This window comes from Phoxinus phoxinus (assembly GCF_949152265.1).
Source record: "Phoxinus phoxinus genome assembly, chromosome: 22".
In the NCBI taxonomy this organism is placed as follows: Eukaryota; Metazoa; Chordata; class Actinopteri; order Cypriniformes; family Leuciscidae; genus Phoxinus; species Phoxinus phoxinus.
In genome coordinates this window covers 7,929,404-7,953,679 of record NC_136897.1, presented here as the reverse complement: position 1 = coordinate 7,953,679, position 24,276 = coordinate 7,929,404, and the positions used below count along the sequence as shown (strand labels likewise).

General features: G+C 36.0%; 1 protein-coding gene and 1 long non-coding RNA gene across 2 annotated transcripts in view; both read left to right on the top strand.

The window, feature by feature from the left end:
- LOC306990977 (dysbindin) overlaps positions 1 to 24,045 on the top strand; it is a 39,113-nt gene extending 15,068 nt beyond the window's left edge. The window contains exons 2-4 of the mRNA XM_079598350.1: positions 6,565 to 6,714; positions 7,589 to 7,732; positions 22,502 to 24,045. Of these exons, the coding sequence (XP_079454476.1) occupies positions 6,565 to 6,714; positions 7,589 to 7,732; positions 22,502 to 22,764 (557 nt within the window). The 3' untranslated portion in view covers positions 22,765 to 24,045. The remainder of the gene's footprint in view (positions 1 to 6,564; positions 6,715 to 7,588; positions 7,733 to 22,501) is intronic.
- LOC306990978 lies at positions 9,875 to 12,835 on the top strand. The gene is made up of 4 exons (XR_013796010.1): positions 9,875 to 9,973; positions 10,497 to 10,562; positions 10,754 to 10,842; positions 11,970 to 12,835. It is a non-coding gene; the product is annotated as an uncharacterized lncRNA (long non-coding RNA).
- Positions 24,046 to 24,276: the final 231 nt, after the last annotated feature.

Here is a 24,276-nt window from a genome sequence, read left to right as displayed (position 1 = left end):
GGACATTACTAGATGTTCTGAGGCCCAAAAGACCCATCAACTCAGTCTTATGAGAATTAAGAATTGAAGTACTGTACATTAAATTATGTATTGTATTGTATTGTAAATGAATAGAATGTAGTTATTGCTGCCTACAAGTTGACATGTGACCCTGAGGCCAGGAACACTCGCAAGCTCTGCCAGATCTGCCAGCTGACATGAATAAACACCATGTCCACTGGCATTTTGCAAAGTGCAAGAGTGGCCAGCAAAATTTTGTTTTCTAAGGACACTAGCTCAGTCAAATCACATTTTCCCTGACTTGCTCCTTTCTCGATCGTATCAGAGAAAATGTAATTTGACTGGAAGGGAATGCCAGAGAATAAAACAAACTGCACCCCTGAGCAAAGCACTTAACCTTGCGTTATTTCAGAAGCATCAAGTCATCATTTTATTTTCACACACATGCACACACTCAAATATGCACATGGCAGATGTCAAGGACCGAGTCATACTACCCTGGTTATGCAATATCCATGTCTGTCGAGTTGTAAGTGCCTCAACCTTTCTTAACCTTTTATATAAACACAGGCATATGTTTTTAAATATTAAACTTAGACAAGGTCATGGAAAAATGCAAGAGGAGATCCCTGCAGTGCCGACAAGCCTAGTTTGTCCCTGCAGGATTGAAGGAATGTTCTGGGTTTAATTTACGTTCAAGTGTACGTTTGCTAAAATATATTTTATTGATCTTATTCTGAACAATACATATGTTTTACTTTTTAAAATGTTTTAATCTCATAACATAATGTTATAACCTGATCTTCCCAGTGGTGACATATGCCGGACTTCTCTAATTATTTAGTCCACCAAAACCCCAGCCATTCTCATACAATTGACGGCAACGTCCACACCCACATTTTAAAGAACCAATTCCCTGCTCTACATTTTCTCTTTTTCTATAACCTGTTCCACTCAAATGTATGTAAAAAAAACAAAACAAAACAAAAAACTGTTGCTACTTTCATTTCATCGTAACTTTAAAGGCAGGGTAGGCAAGATTTGTCTAAAAAACTTTTTCCCAAATTTGTTTAAATGTCTTTATATACCAATACATAATTCAAATGTAAGTACTCTGAAAAAGAAAGTATACAAATCGAGTGTCTGTAGTCCTCTCAGGGCTGCAATAAACACAGCTACTTATTCCATTCACTCCCACCCCCTCTCTTCTGGGCTCCTTCCAAAGCCACGCCCCCAAAACACATGAACCCGCGATGCTCAGCTGGAGGAGTCAAGCCTTGTTTATACTCGACGCGTCCGCACGAGCGCGAAGGTGCGAGCGGCAAAAATGACGTCATTGCGGTGTGGGAGGTCGCGCGCGTTGAGTGCGCAAAGGCCCATTTCGCCTGGCGGTGTGCACGGCAGATTTTGTAACAGCGCGCACGGCTCCGCATCCGAAGATGAACGACTTCGCGCCGAATCTGGCCGAGCACGACCTTCTCATCACACCAGCACCCAGTTTGCGCGTCTAATTTAGTTGCTTACATTTAAAAAATGAGCATACAATAGCATAAAAAGCCTTTTTAATGAACATGAAGGTCCATGTTTAATACAAATGTACACGTTAATGAAATGTTTAGCGAAATTATATATTTTTTAAGAGATCGTTAATTTAGTTGTATACATACATGTATTCCCATATAGGCTAGCCTACAAATATTTTGTTCTAATGGCACACGTAATAATCTCAGGGTTTACTGGGTTTTACACGATTGTTTTTGTATTGGTGGTGGTATACTAAAATAAACATTGTCACGTGCTTATCTTTCTTCTTCTCACCGATTTCTGATGTTTTAGAGGGCAATTACTCGAGTCACCCCCTGTCGTTTCAAAGATTAGTACAACGGCGAGCGCGTCAAGTATAAACGCCTCGACCGTTTGGAGAGGTGCGCGCGCAGTCTCGTGCGGGCGCGTCGAGTATAAACAAGGCTTCAAACCAGAGTCGCGCGGAGAGGAGCGCAGTGCATGTACTGACATCATGTCAGAATCACATGTAATAAAATACCTAACTTTATCATTATGAATATAAACAACTAACATGGCTGTTAGTACTCACTATCAAGTTAGCATATCGATACTGGTAAAGTTTAAAATATATTGAGTTTGATTCGGTAACGAGCTAGTAACATAAAGCAAAGCTAAAAACAGGTTGCATTGATTCACGTTTTCCCATTACCATCAGTTACACTGTGATGAAGGTGAATTTCGTGTAAGATTCATAACATATACGTTGTTTTGCATGTAAGAGCTTCCACGATGAAAGCTCTTCGGCTCAAGGACAAAAAAAAACCACATCGTCGGCTCAAGGACAAAAAAAAAGAAGTCCTTGCTTTGTTTGCCTTCGCTGACTGTATATGCAGGTACTGGGAATTTTGACTGCTCTTTCTCTGCCATAATTGTGATTCTTCCTAGCTTCCGTTTCTCTTCCCCTCCTCGAGTCAAACGGGTGCGCGCATGTGGGCAGTTCCTGTAGCAGCAGGGGTGGTAGCCATGGTAGCGAGTGAGAGTAACAGTCGCCCAGCCAATCATTTCATTCGTTCCCAATGGGATAAGTAGCTGTTTATTGCAGCCCTGAGAGGACTACAGACACTCGATTTTTATACTCTCTTTTTCAGAGTACTTACATTTTAATTATGTATAAAGACAGTTTAAACTAATTTGGGAAAAAGGTTTTAGACAAATCCTGCCTACCCTGCCTTTAAGTTATTTTGGTAGCATTTGTGACATTCTGTTGATTTACAAATAATAAAAAAATGTCCCCACCCACCACTGTTAAAAGGATGATTTAGACCACTTTACTACAAAAACAACGGAAGGAAGAGGACCAGTATCAGGGTACAACACCATCATATGAGCACCACATCTCAACTTTTAAGAATCTGAACAATGTCTGGACTATTCAAGACAAGAAAATTTTTGATCTTGTGATATTTTGTATAGTTTGACATTTTAATCAAATTGATGAAATTCACAAACTTTTTACTACTAAAGTTTAAACGAGAGATTACAACATCTCTGTTAATACTCTAATACTAGCAATCACAAAACTGATTTAATGAAAGTACATTAAAAAGAGCTTTAAACTTATTGCGTTATTCATAATGTTGCTAAATTTTATATTGCCAGATAAACTAACACAAATAGGCTATATGTTAAATATTCAATTTATTGACCAGTCCTAAGACAAACCTGTTTACACACACTTTGTGCTGAGCCACGCAGTACTGTCAGATGGAAAAACAAATGGGACTCCCACTCCCACTTTGCCCATTCTGGCTGCAATGGTCAGCTAGAGCAGATCTGATTAGTTATTCAGAGTGACAGCGCTGTGGCCCCTGGATGCCTCCCGTCGTCCTCACTGCCACCACCAGGCGCGAGAGAATGACCCCGTCTTACACAACTGCCTACTCTGGCGCTTTGCCTGTCAAATGTGATGACTCATGGATTCTTTAACATAAATAAAAAGGAAATACTATCATCACAGTCTTATCCAGGTTATGATGGTGCAAACATATTTTGCTACCCTAAGAGAACAAATGAGATATTAAAGAGTTATTTTCGATCTTTCTTTTTGGGAGTGTCTAAAAGGGGTTGTTCATTCAAACAATACAATTATGTCATCATTTACTCACCCTAATGTCCCCCATTGACTTTAAATGTATGGAAGAAAAAAACATTGAAACATTTTAAAATATATATATTTAAGTTTGTAGGTGTTTCACAATAGAAAGAAATGCATAAAGGTGTGTAAATATATGAGACATCTGCTCAAACATTGGTGGTGGAGGATGGTCTCTGTGCACTGTCTATAATGTAAACACATGTTGTCAGTTGGTTTTAGAAAGTTACTGCACAGCAAAACCCCCAGTGTTAAATTAACTCTGCCAGAGTTTATATACACACATATTAAATAAATACTGGCAATGGTAATTTAACATCAGAAGTTTTGCTGTGTGGGAACTCATATTGTACAAATGCATATTTTCCAATGCCATATGGTTCATAAATGCTGTACTTGGTGCCTGGTCTGTTTCAAAGGTGCACTGATAGTTTAAGTCTGTACATCTGTAACATATTTGTTACACACATTTCTAAGGCCTCTAAATTATCAACATGAACTTTGCTAAAAAATCCTGTTTTACAATTTACTAAATGCCTTCTGTCATCTGATCTACAATTGACACTTTTTTTGGCCAATAAAAAGCATTTTGGTTTAATTAACTTCCCCATTCAGATCGTGGTACATTTTATCTTTACTGATTTTTATTAAGTAAATGTCAGAATAACATTTTTATTGTTAATAAAAAAACTACAGAGATTTGATAATAAAACTAAGCATTTAAATAACATGTTATTGGTAGATATATTGATTTGATGTAAGCAGTCTGCTAAAAAGACCTCATTGATTTACATTATAAGCTATCAGAATTTCATCTTCATTTTTGGCCATGTAAATACCAAATTGCAAATATTTGCTCTTGTTTTTTTTTATAGCTCTGTATTCTCCTATATCATACTTTATCAACTGCATCATAAAAGTCTTATGTATCAATAATGACAACAAACAACACATATCCAAAGAAGAAAAAACATGGTGGGCCAGAAAAAAGCTGTTTGATTTTGTTTTACAATGGCACCACATGGGGCTACCATGTTGAGATCACATGACTAGCCTAGTACACACACACACACACACACGCACACACACACACGTGTACTATATAACTCATATTGTTAATACAGTAGTCAGCATTCAAAGTGGATCAAAACCTTTCATCCAAGTTATGAATTTTGAACGACAACTTTGATTAACTTTTTTGATCCACTTCAAATGTTGACTACTGTATGTGTATTTTATATATATATATATATATATATATATATATATATATATATATATATATATATATATATATATATATATATATATATATATATATACAAAGCCTGGGACAATGTTTACAGTTATCCCCCTCCGTCGACGGCCATGTTCTACAGCACGTCTTGAAGCAGCTGAATGCGATCAGCTCTCCTAGCACAGACCAGATAATCTTTACATTATTCCTATTTTAGCCCAGGTTTAAAAGGCAGATCCAATTATTTGTGCCTTCTAATTATGGCTGAGTTGCGGGACACTGTCTCTGTGAGGCTGGATGTATTAATGACCTGTGAAAGGAAAAAGAATGCCATTCTCTAACACTGTAGAGCTGTGGTGCAAGCTTTAGGGCTGTTATTTCAGTTGAGCTGAGACTTGCCCCATGTTACTTTTCAAGGACAGTGAACACAAATGTCAGGCTGAACATGTCATACTGACAACCCATAATTGTTGCTTTTAGTTTTGTGTAATGTAAAAATATTCTTATGCAATAAAAAAATGCATAATGAATGCACTCAATATACCTCTATTAAATGTTTATAAAACTGCATCTGATCAAAGCTATTAAGTTTTTCAGCATTGCTTTCCCCAGAACTGGATGTTTATGTTTTGAATTGCTTAGTTTCTGGGTTCAGGGTGGCAGATGACTCATATTGTCTATTTCAAGATGGTTGTGCATGTGCTAACACACATTAAGAGGACTCCGTATATAGACCGGTGACTAATATCTCTGCTTCCAGGTCAAAGGTCAGTTTTCTTGGCCAGCCAATATTACTTCCATTAATTACTGTCAAAAAACACATTCATACATGTTTACATGTTTTTAATATGGTAAAACAAGTTTTACATGATTATCAAAACAAGACATTGATTACTGCTTGTTCAAGAAAGTATTATCAGTACCATGGTTTAGTATGTGTTTACATCGCACTCTTAAGTTATAGCCTAAAAAGAGCATGACGTTTCAAATAAAACTAGTTTTGAAGGAAACCGAGATTATTTAGTGTTTTTATCCACCATTTTTCCCTTTGAAGGTTTTAAAAGTACTCTGGGGACAATTTATATACATTCATTCCAGCTTCTCAAATAAGGCTTAAGTGAAGTATGTTTATCAGTCCTCTGACTCATGAGTCATTCTGAACAAACTGATAAAATTTTTTCATATTTTATCTGTAACAATCTCATACATTCCACTTATGTCTATTTTGTCTTAGCACATCATGTTCTCTTTCTAGACTTTCTACTTTAATTTAGGCTACTACAAAATTGGCTGAAGTAAACAAGGCACACAAAATTTAATTTAAGTTTTAAAGTTTTAAGATTTAATTAGAAGAGATATGACGAAATGGACATGAAAATACATAACTCTAATTGTTGCTCTGACCAAAGATCAAAAACAGATTAGATCTCAATATAACTAGGCACAAACAAAAAAATAGAGTAAGAGATTTCAAGTAACTTATGCCCCCTGCTGGTGGATTGTTGTTGTTTTTTTTGGAAGAAGGTTCTAGGGTGCAGCTTGTCCATTCAAGGAATTGTAGAACTATCTGTTGCTTAAAATTTAGAGGAAGTGGTGCTAAGCAAAAATCCTGTTAATGGGTGTTGATATAACATGTGACTGAGGTTACTGTCCCTGTTTTTGCTGATAGCGGAGACAGAACATGCACAGAGAGTCCCGGACACAGAGTCGGCCCAGCAAATGAGGCTGAGAGAGAGACAACGATTCTTTGAGGAGGTGTTTCAACACGATGTGGATGTCTACCTCTCCTCTGCACACCTGCAGATAGATTATAAGAGACGTGAGTTTGAACACACACATATATGGGTGACTCTTTTCATTAAAATAAACAATTATATAATATAATTTTGGGCCTTTAAAAAAGTTAAAATGATACATTTAGGCTATACAAACTCTTCAGGAATTTAGGAAATTTGCACTTTACACTTTTTTTGTCAAACTTATTTGAGAAAAAACAAACATCTCTGCCAGAGTGACAGCTTGAAGATCAACAAATGTCATCAATTTTAAGATTATTACACCAAGATCATAAAAGTAGATATGGAGTCATAGACAAACTGTTTTTTTTTAAGTTCAAAGTGAATTGACTGCAAGCTAACTTGTGTTGGCTTCAAACAGTAAGAGCTGTCATTATCATCTCTCTCTATCTTTCTCTCTTACTCACACACACACGCACACACAGGTTTCCATGTTTAAAGGGGACTTTCCTTAGACATAATGCATTTATACTGTACTAACTGTATATTATATTGTCCTACACTAAACCTAGCCATCACAGAAAACTTTATACAGTGTTAAATTTACAAAAACTTCATATGATTTATACATTTTTTTTTTGTCCCGGTGAGGAAACAATGTCCCCTAGAGATAAAAAATGACTGGTATAACTATCCTTGTGGGGACTTATTTGGTCCCCATAACGTAGGGAACACCAGGTACAAACACACACACACACACACACACTATTAATAGATCAATATCACACATTATAGCAAAATCAACTTAAAGGTTGAAAGACCACGATCTTTAATTTAAGACGTGATGATATAGATGAAACCTACTTTGAAGAAGATTATAAGTAGTCATATATGCCATATTCATATCTAATCATTTTCTTTTCATCTCACATGTTGTGTCTGACCCTCCTATTGCAGCCCCTTTAGGAAGCATCTCATCAATGGAGGTGAACGTCGATATGCTAGAACAGATGGACCTGATGGACATCTCTGATCAGGACACCTTGGATGTCTTCTTCAGTGCCAGCGGAGAGGAAGGAGCACTGACATCTCCTCTTCCAGGTATAAACTCCACACCGGTCTGAATGGCCGTTCACACTGATTGTGGGTCGACAAGTTTCTGTATTGCTAGGTGGTGTTCCTGCTTGACCACAATATCCAACTGTTTCAGGTGACATGGGCTCCACTGTGTGCATTCCCATTGGTATTTGCATAAAGTAGAACTCTACTTCACTGCATTGCCATCAGTCTCTGTTGCTCATGACACCTGAAATTTACATCTTCTGGGTGATTTGTTGCAGCAAATTTCCGGCAACGTAATTGTTTCCTAACCAGGTGCAAAGTTCCCTTTAGTACACAAAGTAGTCTTTTTTTTTACTGAAAGCTAAATGTTTGAAGTGATAGTTACTACCAAAAAGTTTCAAAATATTTTTTTCCCAATGTAATAGTATATGGAGTGGCATTTCAATTTCAAAATACTTTATTTCTCCCCAAGGGGCAATGGACTAGTTGCACGTGGCCGCCATTTTGGATTTCTGAACAGCGAGTGTGCGGTTAGACACTTCCGGTTTCGCATTACCCTTGTGAAAAAGAAGTGTGCTTAATTGTATTGAAAGCGTACTTTTTTTGTGCTTAATATCATAAAAGTATACTTTTTGAAAAGTGCACTTGCAGATAATATAATATAGTTCAAATTAAATACCACTTAAGTGTACTTAAAGGGAATGCACTTTAATGACAATATTTCTTAACACACTTAAGTGCACTTTTTACAAATGCACTTTGTAATAATGTCTAATTAAGCTTAACTTAAAGTAAGTACACTTTAATCACAATATTTCTTAACACACTTAAGTGCACTTTTTACAAATGCACTTTGTAATAATGTCTAATTAAGCTTAACTTAAAGTAAGTACACTTTAATCACAATATTTCTTAACACACTTAAGTGCACTTTTTACAAATGCACTTTGTAATAATGTCTAATTAAGTGTAACTTAAAGTAAGTACACTTTCATCACAATATTTCTTAACACACTTAAGTGCACTTTTTACAAATGCACTTTGTAATAATGTCTAATTAAGTTTAACTTAAAGTAAGTACACTTTCATCACAATATTTCTTAACACACTTAAGTGCACTTTTTACAAATGCACTTTGTAATAATGTCTAATTAAGTTTAACTTAAAGTAAGTACACTTTCATCACAATATTTATAAACACACTTAAGTGCACTTTTTACAAATGCACTTTGTTATAATGTCTAATTAAGTTTAACTTCAAGTAAGTACACTTTCATCACAATATTTCTTAACACACTTAAGTGCACTTTTCACAAATGCACTTTGTTATAATGTCTAATTAAGTTTAACTTAAAGTAAGTACACTTTCATGACAATATTTCTAAACACACGTAAGTGCATGTTTTAAAAAGGCACGTTGTAATAATGTCTAATTAAGTTTTACTTAAACAGTTATTTTGATGTATTGACTAATATACTAAATAAAAGAATAATTTTAATGGAAAATATGAAAAAAATAATTGTTTTTAATTTCAACTCAAGTGTGTTTACTAATTATTTTGTTGATGTATTTTAAATGTGTTTAGTCTATAATATATATTGTGTGCATTAATGCACTTGAAATGTATTTTTCCTCTAAACTGCAATACATTTGTTTATACAGTATACTCCAGTACAACTTATTGTTGACATTTTTATCACCAGCTTCTGCTCTATGAACTCAATTAAAAGTGTCAGTTTTCTACATAATATTTGACAATAAAATGTAATTTATGAGAGGAGTTCTTAATGTAATATTAATGTATTGTACTTTACATCTGTGTAGAGAATACTTTTAATATCATTATGTTGATCTAAGTAAATTAAACACTTTTAGTTGTGAGCAAAGTTAAACAAATCTAAACAAAATTAAATTGCATTTAAATTCAGTTAAAATACATTTAATTTAAATTAGACTACACTACACTATAAGAATGATTGACTTTTAGTTAGGTGAATGAATCAAGTTTTGTGAACTTACAGAGTCTAACAACACAATGAGTTTGAACAGAAATTAAAAAGCTGAAATATAACCATGCATGAAATATATTAACTTTATTTATTGCGCATGCGCCAGAAATACTACGTCACGATGACGCACTACTTCACTAGAGTTTGAAAAATGCACTGTTATGTTTCTGTAATCGCGATTCGTGAGGAAAGGAAACTGAAGCTGCGCAATCAGGAAGAGAACGCCACGTTTGATTACAGATGAGACGTTATACTGCAATAATGAGTCAAGTAAGTATATCTTGATGCTTTCTTTATTTTAAAATTTTCACCGTAACATGGCAGTTGTTATTGCGATTAAGAGTGTACGTTAACACATTACATTATTTACATCGCAGACAGACGCAATAGACTCGGGAGGTGAATAAGTTTTCAATAATTTATCTATGATTGCATTCTAATAATTTCTTACATCATAATATGTTCGCGTGTGGGTGTGTTCGACGAATTTGGCTGCTGAAAAAATATATAATTTAATTAAACCGACTTTTTAAATCATTTAAACATTACTAAATGACAAATTTGCTAAATACAGATCCAACATTGTAACACTCGAAGACATTTATATACATTTAATACATATAATCAATGTTATAACCACCATAAATATTTAATATATCACTCTAGAAATAATGCTTGTAATGTAGCATTATTTTTTTATTTTTGCATTTGAAGAGTGAGTTGTTCAGTTACTATTTGTTTTGGAATATGTTATTTTTTTGTGCTTATCTGGAGTTACACGTTCATTTTGCAGGATCAGTTCATTTGTGATTGGAGATACAGTGCAAGCGGTGTGGAATCACAGGCCCTTATTGATGAGGTGATGTTAACATTACATAATTTGTCATGAATTGTTGCACAGACAGCACACCCTGATCAAGCTGAAACACTGCTATCAAGTCACTTACTATCCCTATAGCTTTTAAGTACTTTAAATCTTCTCCATTTGTAAGTAATAAATTCCCACCTGTGCATTTACAGATGCCCCTATAATCTTCATATATTTTACAGGTATCAAACCAAAGGAAGAGGGCCGCAGAATTGCTGTGTCAACCGTGGTGCCAGTAAATACAGGAACATCCTTCATAAAGATTTGCGCGGTAAGCTGAAACTTACAAGCCAAGATGAGGAAACGTTTGCATGGGTCTTGGGTATGGAAGTAAAATAATGCCAAATGTTTTTGAAACAAAAAAGCCTGTTGAATTGCACTACTTGAAAAAAAAAAAATGCATTGTAATAACTATGCTTGCATTTTAATGCATTGTATTTTTAGGGCTTGCATTGGGTTGAAATTTAAGCTGTGAATATTTCGATTAAAAACATTTCAAACCCATTTTCATTATTAAAAATCCAATAATCCATATTCACCTTTAATATTTTACTTCAAAAATATTCAAATGGTTTAAAAATACAACCTATAATATTTGACAGGTGATTTTCGGTCAAAAAAATGTTTCCGCTTCGCATATTCAGTGGTTCGAATTGGACAGTAAATTCAACTTTAACATCCAGGAACTGCTAGCCTGGAAATCCAGACCCAAATCCGAAAGATTAAGGGTCTGGCATTGAGTAATATAAATCAGCCAACTCGAGGGGCGGCACCAAGCATGTATTTGAAAATCTCACTGCACGCAATTGGATAATACTAGTACGACCAATCACAACTAAGCCCCATACGCCTAGCTACCAGCGGAGCTAACTGGTAGATTAGACTCTTGCCGGCAAAACAGTAAAAACATCCTTCTTACAAAGGAACGTTTCGAGCACCGTCTTCGGTTCCTCTTTCAGATAAAAGTCTAACTCGTTCATTGTAGCGGCCAAAGCTGTTTCAAACAACTGGTGTTCATCCACAGCCATCTTGCAATGTTACTAATGACGAATAATTTTCATCATTATTTTCGTCACCGACATTTTTTCACAGACGAAAACGAGACGATAACTAAATAAAAACCAGTTTTAAATGACGACGAAAATTTATTGACATTTGATTGGGGAATGAATAAACTGCTTCATCAGGGCAGTACTAAATAAAAAGAGAACACAATTTTTTGTTATCCCTCTTATTACTATAATTATTAACATTTTGCAGATACTGCAAGGTGTATATAAACTTTAAAGCGCAACTGTATATCTATCACTTTCATTCAATTGAGCCAAATATAATAATGGACTGGATCTGTTTTTATAAACAATTGTTTTCCTTCTGTTTTTGTTTTCTTTCTTCAAGGTATTTTTTCTGACTTTCCTGCTTCTCTGGAACATTTCCATTCACATATACTCTGGAGAGCTTCTGGGACATAGACATAAACAGCACTTTCCAACAACTTCAAAACATTTGGTGACAAACGATTTTGGTTTTCTTGTTTTTATGCCGTTGGAGTTCTTCAGATTTTGTTTTGTTTTTTGTTTTTAGACAAACTTACATTCACTGTAATTGAGTAAGATTTTAGAAGAAACCATTTGGTCCTGTTGGTGCTAGTAAAGGTTTAAGAGCTTTAATATATTTACTTTAATATTAAGTCTCATTTGCTAACATTAGTTTATACATTAGCCAAAATGAACTAACAATGAACAATTTATTTACTGTATTTATTCATCTTTGTTAATATTAGGTGTGTGTGCGTGCGTGCGTGCGTGTGTGTGTGTGTGTGTGTGTGTGTGTGTGTGTGTGTATGTATGTGTATGTGTTTTTTTTATGGGGACCAAATTACCCCAAAAGTAGTAGTACCAGTAAATTACATGGAAACAAAAACAATTTTATATATCATACAGAATGTTTTCTGAAAATGTAAAAATGCATAATGTTTTCTGTGATGTTTAGGTACCTTTGTATTTGAGGAAGAAAATTATTGTGCATATAAGCTTCATTGTCCTCCAGACTCTTTCTAAAGGAGTTAAAGTGTTGTAACTGTTTGTGTTTATGTATAGTGTTTCTTTTGATTGTAACTAGGTTATTAAGAGATTTTTTTTTATTAAAATTTGAAATGTACTAAATTACAACTTTATTATAAAAAATGTTAATTATAAATGTATTTAATTATATAACGAACGATGTACATGTATATTACATTAAAGTATATTTTAGTTCACATTAATTGCGTGTCAGTATATTGTGTAGTGCACTTAAAGTATATTTTAAAGACACTAGAAGCTGTAATGAAAGTAGATATAAAGTTGTATTAAAGTCCCACTTAAGTTGTTCCAAAAAATCACTCTTAATGGCAACTTATTGCATTTTATTTCAACTTAATATGTGATACATTTGAAATTAATTACACTTAATGTGCATTGAGTGCGCCCAAAACAATACATTTAATTCACACTTAAGTGTATTTTTAACTGACATTAAAGTATATTTTAGTTCACATTAATTGCGTGTCAGTATATTGTGTAGTGCACTTTAAGTATATTTTAAAGACACTAGAAGCAATTATGAAAGTAGATGTAAAGTTGTATTAAAGTCCCACTTAAGTTGTTCCAAAAAATCACTCTTAATGGCAACTTATTGCATTTTATTTCAACTTAATATGTAATAAATTTGAAATTAATTATACTTAATGTGCATTAAGTGCGCCCAAAAGATTGCATTTAATTCACACTTAAGTGTATACTTTTAAAGTATATTATTGGTGTAATAAGTACACTTTATAAAAGTACACTAAAGTGCACTTTTTTTTCACAAGGGTATGCCCGGTGCAGGGAGCCGGAGAAAGCCGAAAATGACCTTTTATAGTTGTTTATAGAATCAATTATATAACTTAAAATACTACCAAGATCCATATTACTATTACACGAGCCAATGGCAATTAAATGCACGGATGCATAGTCAGATTAATGAATGAAATACAACTGTTCACGAACAGAAGATTGTATTGGACTCATGCTGCATACGCAATGACAACTGTAAATATAATTACAACTACGATTAGAGTTGTTAAATAAAATACCCCGTGCACATTCACACGTTTGCCCTGTGATAGGCTACAATTTATCTCCATAAATACTATTTTCTCAATTCTGCATATATATTTTCACTTACTCGATCAGTATCATCACATATTTTACATTTACATTTTTAACTGTAGGTAACGCTACCACAAAAATGTACTATAAGTTTGTGTATATTTTACACATAGTAAAATACTGTATGCGCTGCTTATAAACACCAGACAGATAATTATTTATGAAACAGATGCTCTTTACTCATCTCACTTGCACAAAATAAATGCAGTAATAGAAAGCATATAGAAACTCACAGGTGAAATACACAGAAAATTATATGCATTTAAAAATTTGGTCGGGTTGAAGTCATCCCCCCTGGAACTTCTGCATCCACTCATTCCATACCGCAGTGTCAACGGGAAATGCATGAAAGCTGACTTTGTTGTAACGTGACGAAACGGTACATAACGGCACACAACAATGAAGTGTTACCCTCCGAAAGGCAAGTCGCCTCTCTTGATTCCTAAAAAACACTCATTGTGAAAAATTATCTCTCTAGTAATGGAACTCGGTCGCTGTTGTCTCTTGCTCTCGCTGTCTCCCGCTCTCGATGTCAGAAGTTTTCACCGGAAGTACTGGCCCGCACACTCAGGGTTCGAACGTCAACGGTCGCATTTTGTGCACGGAGCGAATTAACGAGGCCACGTAGAGTCACGTAAACATATAAAAACATAATTCATTAAATAAATAACACAATGTGCACGGTGTACTGTTCTCCTTGCATGTACAGATGCAATTTAACAGCCAGCCAAACTCCATCCATAAAGTACAGATGAGTCAGGATTCATCTTAGTCTTTGCCATTTAATAAGATGCCAGGTACATTATGAATTAGGAGTAAAACTGTAAATAACAGCAAATAAACAATAATCAGAACAATAATACAATGACTAAAGAACATTCATGTAGTTCTGAAACTCTTATATGAAAATACACCAAATTAAATCAGTGTCATCAATTTACTTAAATATAATTATCAGATAACAAAGAAAATAGCAATAAACGCAGATATTGACTCATATAGTGAAGTTATCGAATCAAAGTAGAATGAAATCAACACACATTGAATGCTACTGTACACCAAAGAAAGGTTAGGCTAATAGCTAAGGCTATCACCAAAATTACATTTAATCAAAGCTTAGAATAAACCTATCACAAATATATGCAAATATGTCATCATCAAGCATTATGCAATGAAGAATTAACTTACAGATGATGCTTTTACAAATGCAAAACAAAGGATGGCATCCAAAGATTGAGGAGAAGCTGACTGAGTGAAATGTGATCACTTATTTTTTCTAGAGAACTCCCACAGGGGGGCGCCAGAACAAAAAATACAAGTGACAAGTATACTTGGAGCAGAACACACGGAATACATATTAATATATATTAATTATAATATACTACTAGGGAATAGCCTACCTAAAAAACAACTCCATTGGCCTACCATATACAAATTGTCGCTTTCCGATGAAAACCGTGTAAAATAATAATAATAATAATACATAGGTTTTTTATAGCGCTTTACAGGGAAACTCAAAGACGCTTTACAAATAATCAAGCAACAGAAAAAAAAAAAAAAATAAGGATAAATAAAGATGGGAGAGTATAGTTTTTATGTGTTGTAGGCTAGCTGAAACAAATGGGTCTTGAGCAGTTTTTTGTAGGTGGTCAGTGAGTCCGAGTTTCTGATATGGATGGGAAGTGAGTTCCAGGGAAGTGTATGTCCATTTTGCTGATTTTTTTTATTTTTCAACGGATAGAATGTCCAGGTTCATTTCCGTATACAGTATGCTTCACGTATATAAATGACCAATGAAAAGTTATGAAATCATCTCATCTGATTTTCACATAAATACATTTGGTGTCAAAGCTGTCAATCACGCCGGGTATCTCCCACCCTGTGTAGGCATCTCGCTGCACCGGTCTCGTGAAGTTTTATCTTAAGCTGGTGATTTATAGGTGAGTTATAGGCTAATGATAATAAATGTGTCTGAAAAAATAACGAGGCATTTTAATTGTTTATTAAACTGTTGTTTTCTAAATCAGTCTCGGCTAAAAACATATCTCCATCTCCGCTGTTAAGCGGATGCGCCTTTAGAGAGAAATGCACCTTTCATACGGATTACATAATCAGAAGGTATTAGCTTTCGATTCGAATTTGTTCGTTTTAAAGTGGACATTTCAAGCTTTAGCCTATATAGGCTATATTTTGTTTCAGTTCTCGTGCTCCAGTTCACGGAGATCATGAAAGCGCGCCTGATTGTTTTATTTTACTTTACAAAAGCACAAGTGAGTTTACACAAATAAAAGTAGTTGCGAATAATGTATTATTTTTTTTCTGTATTACCAGAAATGATAGAGTATTTTAAGTTGTTTCCATTGTTGATAGGAAAATGCAAGTGTTCGCGTCCGCGCCTCCGTTCCATGCAGTGCGCGCTCCACACTCCTCACAAACCCTTGGATATGCGTCAAAATCTTGTTTATTTGTGATAATCTTAGCCCTGTATTATTGTCTGAACCGTATTATGAATGACATTTGACAAATTGTTTTGTTCATGTTTTGGATAAAAGCGTCTTCTAAATATGTAGCCTAATAAATGTTAAAATAATGATGATAATTATTATTATTTGCGTACACGGACCCCAAAAGTCAGGTGACTGTAAATGTGCAAAAACTGTTTCCAATTTCAGGTTTGCGAAATATTCACTCTCTGGCAGGTGAAAGTACTAGGTGAGTTATAATCTGTTAAATATAATTCTTCTGAGGGAAATCAACTAATTTCTGGGCAGAAATAACCTTTCAGCCAATAAGTAGAGGCTTCAATCACTTTCTGGCAGGTGACATACTGCATTATAATGGTTGTATTGGCATTCTAAAGGTATTTTAAGAGGTAAAAAGTACTAGGTGAGTTATAATCAGTCAAATATAATTCTTCTGAAGGAAATCAACAAATTTTAGGGGAGATATAACCTTTCAATCAATTAGAGGCTTCAATCACTTTTAGGCTTCAATCACTATTACCACGGACGTAAGCTGATGTTAATTTGCACGTTATGTCTGTTTGATCCACATAAAAGCCGCTGCTGTAGTCGTAAAGAGACTAGGCGATACAGCTTTAAAACGCTGCGCGCGCTCCCGCGGACGGCACTCAATTTTCAGCGGACCATCACTTTTCGGCACGACACCTGTCTCATGAGGTTTCATCTTTTTCCTTTCTGCAATACAGTGCCAAATAAACATAGCCTGGTGAGACAATGACTTTCCTTTACAATAGGCCTAACTTTATCGAGGTAAACGTTTGCCCCCTGAGGCCAGACGTGCGCCTAGGAGTGGAGAGGGGTGACAAAATGACGGTAGGACTGTGCAAACAAAGTATCTGTCATTGCCATGTCAGTGTATTGATTCCTTGTTCCTTCATAGTTTGTAAGAGACATTTAATAAACTGAGCGTATTTAATAAACTGAGACGTAGGCTATTTAATAAACTGAGCATAGCCTATTCATCGGTCAATATGAAACGCGACTTGGCCATTCGAATTAATGATCGGAAAAACGCGTATCGACCACCGCTACTGAGAGGTCACACAAATTCCTGAAGGGCTGGGCCATGATGCTGCGAAGGGCCTGAAAGCAGAGACAGTAAAACAGTGTCATCTGCAAACTTAATTAGATGACAATTAGATTGGGTGGATCTGCAATCGTCAGTATACAGAATGAAGAGCAGAGGTGAAAGGACACATCCCTGGGGAGAGCCAGTTGAATATACAGAATGCGGAACAATTAGTTAATGCGTTCATGACCTCAAGGCTAGATTATTGTAATGCTCTACTGGGTGGTTGCCCTGCACGCTTAACAAACAAACTACAGCTAGTTTAAAACGCAGCAGCTCGAGTTCTTACCAGAACCAGGAAGTATGACCATATTAGCCCCGTTCTGTCAACACTGCATTGGCTGCCTATTAAACATTGTATACATTTTAAAATATTGCTGATTACTTACAAAGCACTAAATGGTTTAGCTCCGTAGTACTTGACCGAGCTCTTAACGCATTATAGTCCTTCACGTCTATTGCGATCTCATAAATCCGGCCAGTTAATAATACCTAGAATATCAAAATCGACTGCTGCCGGTATATCCTTTTCCTATTTAACCCTCTGGGGACTAAGCCCTTTTTGGTCCGTTTTCTCTATTTTTACATTTGGGCTTATAAACCATATGTAATGGAGATGGAACACCATGTGTTTGGTATCTATGGATTCAGAAGACCCTAAGCTAACATAAGCATGCATGTAATGTGTTTATAAAGGAAGTATGTGTGAAAAATGTACAATAATCGAGATAATTTCAAAACCGAAAATTACATTTTTGTCATTTATTACTGAAAATCACACCTCACACAACAATAGTGAACAGTTTTTGAACCAAAAAAATATTTGTCAAACCCTTTGCTTGACAGCCATTTGTAATTGTTCAATCAAATGTGTTAAGAACAATGAAATAAGGAACTTTTTTTACAAACAGTCCCAGGTGTGAAAAAGCTGTCTGCTTCGAACTAAATGAGACCTGCTTGCTCTGAAGAACATGACACACTCACAACCTGGCAGATTTACTTTCCACTAACTGTTCCAGAGCTTGTTCTGCCGTAAATCTTACTGCTAGCCATCATAAAAGTGCTAAAACAATACAATAATAATGCTATTTAAGTTATTCTGTCTCTCTCTTATATAGATCTCTGTGCGCTCTGTAATACTCCGCTCCGTTCGCTATCTGTCTCATTCTCCGTCCACATGACGCTGTTTGTTTGTACATGTTGAAGGCTACAGAGTCCTCTGATTGGCTAGAATACGTCATGGTAACCTTCCTCTGATTGGGTAAAAAAAAAAATCCTCCCAGCGGCAATTTTTCCATTGGTGGAATTTGCCTAACAACATCGATTTCATTGGCCTTTTTATGCAGTGGTATTGCGCAACAGCGAAGCGTGTGTATAATACAAACGGGATACCACTGTTTTCAGCGGAATCTGAGGAAGACGGCAAAAAAGACCGCACCTCTCTATCATTAATAGTTTTGAAGATAATTGCACATTTGTAAAAGTATGCCATTTTGGGCGGTACCGCCCAATTCGTCTCCAGAGGGTTAACACCAAAACTTTGGAACAGTCTTCCTACCATTGATGTTGACCAGCACTCTCTGAGACCTATTGGTCAAAAAAATCTAATTATCCAGAAAATCATTTGTTGCTCCAGATGAAAATGATTGATACGTTTACCAGCAAGAATATGTGGCTGTAGGGTATTAAATGCCGAAGAAAAATCAGCAAACAAAATCTGGCTGTGGTATTAGGAGACTCGAGATGCTTATGAACAAGGTCTATGATAAACACCTTTGCATCATTGACCCATCTACCTGTGCGATAGGCAAACTGAAGTAGATCCAACTGTGAGTCAGTTACTTTAGTAATATTGTTTTTAATAATCCTTTCCATTGCCTTTATCACAAGAGAGGTGAGTGCAACAGGCCTCATCGTTTAAGGCTTTTATGGAACTCTTTTTAGGTATCGGAATAACTGTGGAATGTTTCCATAGTTGAGGGACTACACCACTGGCCATGGAGTTCTGAAACAAATTCTGAAACACCCCCCTGCTCCGCACAATATTTTAAGGTTCAGCCACATATAGTATCCGGCCCAGGTGCAGATTTAACTTTGGTCTTTTTAAGAGCTTGCACCACCTCATCTATACTAATAGTGAAGGCAGAGTCACCAGGTTTTAAAGTAGAAATGATTTTTTCCACTTGAGTGCTATTATCAGTCTCAATTCTGGTGTAATAAGAATTGAGGTCATTGGGAAGAGATGTTGAACTGCTACCTGCAACCTGAATGAGCCCTAATAATAAACTTCTAACCCTAACCCTACTTCTAACTTAAAGAAGCTATTGTAGTGAATGTGACAGACATAATTCACCTTTGTTATTAAGTGTAGTTCTGTACACTGTGTTTCTACATAACTGTTCAGGGATCGCGGTCCCTTTAAATGTTCGGAAGGCGTGATGACGTGGGACGCTGGTCAGCGCCATTGATCTGTTGTTTTGTTTACCTTCGAAAATAAACGACACACATACTTGTGTGCTCAAAGTGAGAAGTTGTCTCTTGCAAATTACTGCAATTTCCACACTATAACCTTTTGTGATTCCATTACTCCAACCATTTTTTTAGTTCCCTCAACTCTAGGCCTATTATATTGAAAGCCATTTGGCAATGCTGTGGAACAGAACATTTAAAATTTAATTAACTAATTTAATGTTAATACATATAGGCAGTGTAACGGTGTGTGTACTCAGGAACAGGTTAAAGACTCAGAAGATGAAATCCAAACAACACTTTCAAGGGCAACTATTTCAACTTAATAAAAACCGTTTAGAAATCATTTGGATGGTTAAATTAAGTCTCACGAGAAGCAAGAACGAGCGAGAAACACAAAGTGCTTTACGGCAATTCGACATAAACACATGATACTGTGTATGATGTATTACTCACCTCGGTAGACATAGCTCCACGCGATAAAGTTGGCCGGGTCCGATAATAACAAATGCACATGAGCAGCGGTAGAAAGGGGGAGGAGGGTGACTTTTTTATGACAGTGTTGTGAAATATACACCGCACCGCTGTAGGGGGAGCTCGTTGAGAAAACATGTGACAACAAAAGTAAAAATCAGCGAAGAAATTACTAGAGTTGCCAAGTTCCCCTTTATTAGCAACACTCAAGAATCAGGTACTAGACAGGGGCACTCACATTTACACAGTGTAGGTATTACGGTGACCAGACAAGGAACAACTTAAGTAGTGAACACAACGAGGATAATTACTAAAGACATCTGACGGACATGAATTAATAATGAATGAGGCATTTATATAGCGCTTTCATATGAACTACTGTACACCCAAAGCGCTTTACAATCTCTCCTCAACCACTACCAGTGTGCAGCATCCACTTGGATGATGCGATGGCAGCCTCAGTACAACAGCGCCAGTGCGCTCACCACACACCAGATACAGGTGGAGAGGAGAGAGAGTGATAGAGCCAATTCAGTGGATGGGGATTATTAAGAGGCCATGATTGGCAAAGGCCAATGGATGGAATATGGCCAGGACACCGGGGTTACACACATACTCTTTACGAGAAGTGCCATGGGATTTTTAATGACCACAGAGAGTCAGGACCTCGGTTTGACGTCTCATCCGAAAGACGGTGCTCTTTGACGGTATAGTGTCCCCGTCACTATACTGGGGCGTTAGGACCCACACAAGGAGATGAACCTGAGAGTGACAGGAAACTGAACAAAGAAACATGTGACAGAAGAAAACACACTGAAAGTCCATGAACTAAACTGAATGTGACAGGCAGGGCTTGGCATTAACTTTTTTTGCTCACCAGCCACTGTGGCTAGTGGTTTTCCAAAGTTACTAGCCACTTAGCCTTTACGCTGGCCACAAATTTGACACAGATAAAATGGAGAAAAACTGCTGTATATTTATTTTTGGCAGCAGGTATATAAGGCTGATGTCACCTTAAGACCTGACACATGGACCCATTATAGTGTTTCACATGCGTGTTTTTTCTTAACTGTTTACAATAACTATTATGTCAATACTCGCCAAGACCTGCATTTTGACATTATTTTGTGTGTATTTGACTGTTTAAGTGCAATAAGCAGCGAAAAAGAACGCTCCGTTTCGGTGAGCACAAAATCTGCGGTAATGAATAAAATGATGCACAATGTACGCAATCCCATGCTGAAATTCAAGTGAGTATGGGGAGGCGGGTTTGTGTGTCAACTCGCTGTCGGAGAGATGAGAGAGCAAGAAAGGGCAACTGGTATCGTGTATCGTGTAAGAGAAATGAGTATTGGAAGTGTTTCAGATATTTCAGTATTGACACACACACACTGTGTGTATGTGTGTGTGTGTGTGTGTGTGTGTGTGTGTGTGTGTGTGTGTGTGTTTATGTATGTGTATATATATATATATATGTATGTGTGTATATATATATATATATATTAGAAGCCCTGCATAAAGAAAATAGGAACCTTTTCAGTTTTATTCCTTATTTATTCCTTATTTACCATAAAAAGAGGGACACAGGGCCCTGGGAACATAGGACCCTTTTTCATGTGTTTATTATGTGCCAGATAAATCTGGGGGACATACGAATGATCCTGATTTGAAATGATTTCTGAAATGAGTGATAGAGACCAACAATGAAATAAGATCAACTATATGCAAAAAACAAACAAGCGAACAAAAAACAGTGATGCAATGCAGTGAGCACTGAAATATAGACAATGATTTGCCTCATACAGCCGCATACTGCAGTCGAGTTGAAACACCCACTAGCAAAAATGTTTTGTTTTTGTCAAACCAGTTAAGTGCGAACCCTCTCCCACACAGTTTCATTGATCATTGCAATTACACGGGGTTTATGCTTAACTGGTCCATCCCAGCTGTCAGTGTGAACAGGGCTTAAGGCTTTCACAGAGACAGGTGTGATCACCTAACATTTTCTATGTGCTGTTAAATAAAGTTCACTTACAGCACCAAAAAGGAATGCTATCTATTAAAACCCTTTTATTGATAACCAAATAACAAGGAAGTGTCAAAAGAAACAGTCACCCATTATATGTTGAAGCCATGTGGCTCAGATCTGAGCAAAAATCTTGTAAAATTCCATAGTTAACAAATTATAAATTTCTTCTCCAGCTCTTGGTCACACGGAGATAAAAGAGGAAGGATTGTGGAGAAATGACGTGTCCTTGAGAATCTCTGAGCCTTGTGAGATTAAAACGCGTATGTTGTCAACTTCTTCAAACTCCACCTGTGACAGTCAGGCCTCCAATGAGGACGGATCAAACACTCCTGTCGTCCAATCAGATGATGAAGACGTTCATGAAGATAGCCTGTTGCAAACAGGGGTGCCCACAGGCAACAATGAAGAGCCCCTGCCCTCTGACCTCTCATTATAACCTGCCTTGCCATTTATTACTGACGGTTTGGGAAAAGTTATGTCTAGCTTGAGACTGTTTTAGGGTTGGGTTGAGCAGGTTTAGCCATAAATCAATCTACCAAAGAACTTTTATGAACGTTGCGAAATGTAACACATACAAGGCCCGTATTACGCCACACAGGGAGTGTCACACTTTGACAGACCTGCATTTTTGTATTGTCATTTGCTTCTTATCATTCAACTGTATCTTTTGCTCTTTTGGAGAAACAAAAGTTAATTGACACCACATATACACCACAAATAATTTGGAATTATTTTTTACAAAAAAGATTGTTGCTGATCTGTAGCGACACTAAATGCAAACAGGGGTGCCCACAGCCAACAATGAGATACTTAAACTGCTGAGGTGAGTCTCACACAAACATTTCACCTCAAATATCAAAAGAAAACAAAACAGAGAAAATTAAGCCTCTTATTTATACCATTAAAAAGGCATGTTATATTTTCATTTTTGGTTTCGTAATTTCATAAGGAATCATTTCATAATTGTAATTTTTGGTAGAACTCTCCGTATAAGTTTTTTTTGTATCTTGGCATTATTTTACATTTATGCATTTGGTAGACACTTTTATCCAAATTGTCTATTGCATTGAAGATAATGCATTTTATCAGTTCATGCATTACCTGGGAATCAAACCATGATATCTTGACGTTATTAGCACCAAGGTCATGGTCTACTTTTTCTCTTTCTTTCCCCTTTTTTTGTAATTTGTGTTAATCTTAATAGTGATTCTCATGAATGTATTACTGTATTTTTTGTTATTACAATAAACATGGTTTTTAAATTTAAACCAACATAAAAGGCAATGCAACAAATACTAAATATGGTGTTCAAATACAGTATAAGAAATTGTTAATGAGAATTTAAGAGGAAATGAGCTTAATTGTTATAAAATAATGTCACAATGCAAAAAAAATCTTAATAGGCATTAATTTTATTTTAATGGGTTGCCTTTATTTTTCAAGACAGTAAACAATAAGGTTGGGGCGAGAGGATGGTGAATGGACCCATAACCACCCAAAATTTAACCTGGATACTATGAACTCATAGTCATGTCATGCACAACCCATTCTTGACAGTTGTCGTGAGGCCTAAAACTGTTGGGTGTGTAGGTTAAGAATGTCTTGGTTAAAAATTATTATTATTTTTTTTATTATGTGCTGAGGATATGTCTTCCTCTGATGTCCACAAAACCTTATGCTTTGCTATCAAAATAAAGCCAAATGCCTGATAAAGAGTATTGGTATTTAATTATTTATTATTGAATTGTTTCTCATATTTCCAAATATGGGTGAAGAAACTGATATCTTTAACGCAGCCAAGAGTATAATAATAATAATTGATTACATTTATATAGCGCTTTTCTGGCTACTTAAATCGCTTTACATATGGAAGGGGGGAATCTCCTCAATCACCACCAAAGTGCAGCATCTATCTGGATGATGCGACGGCAGCCATATTGCGCCACAC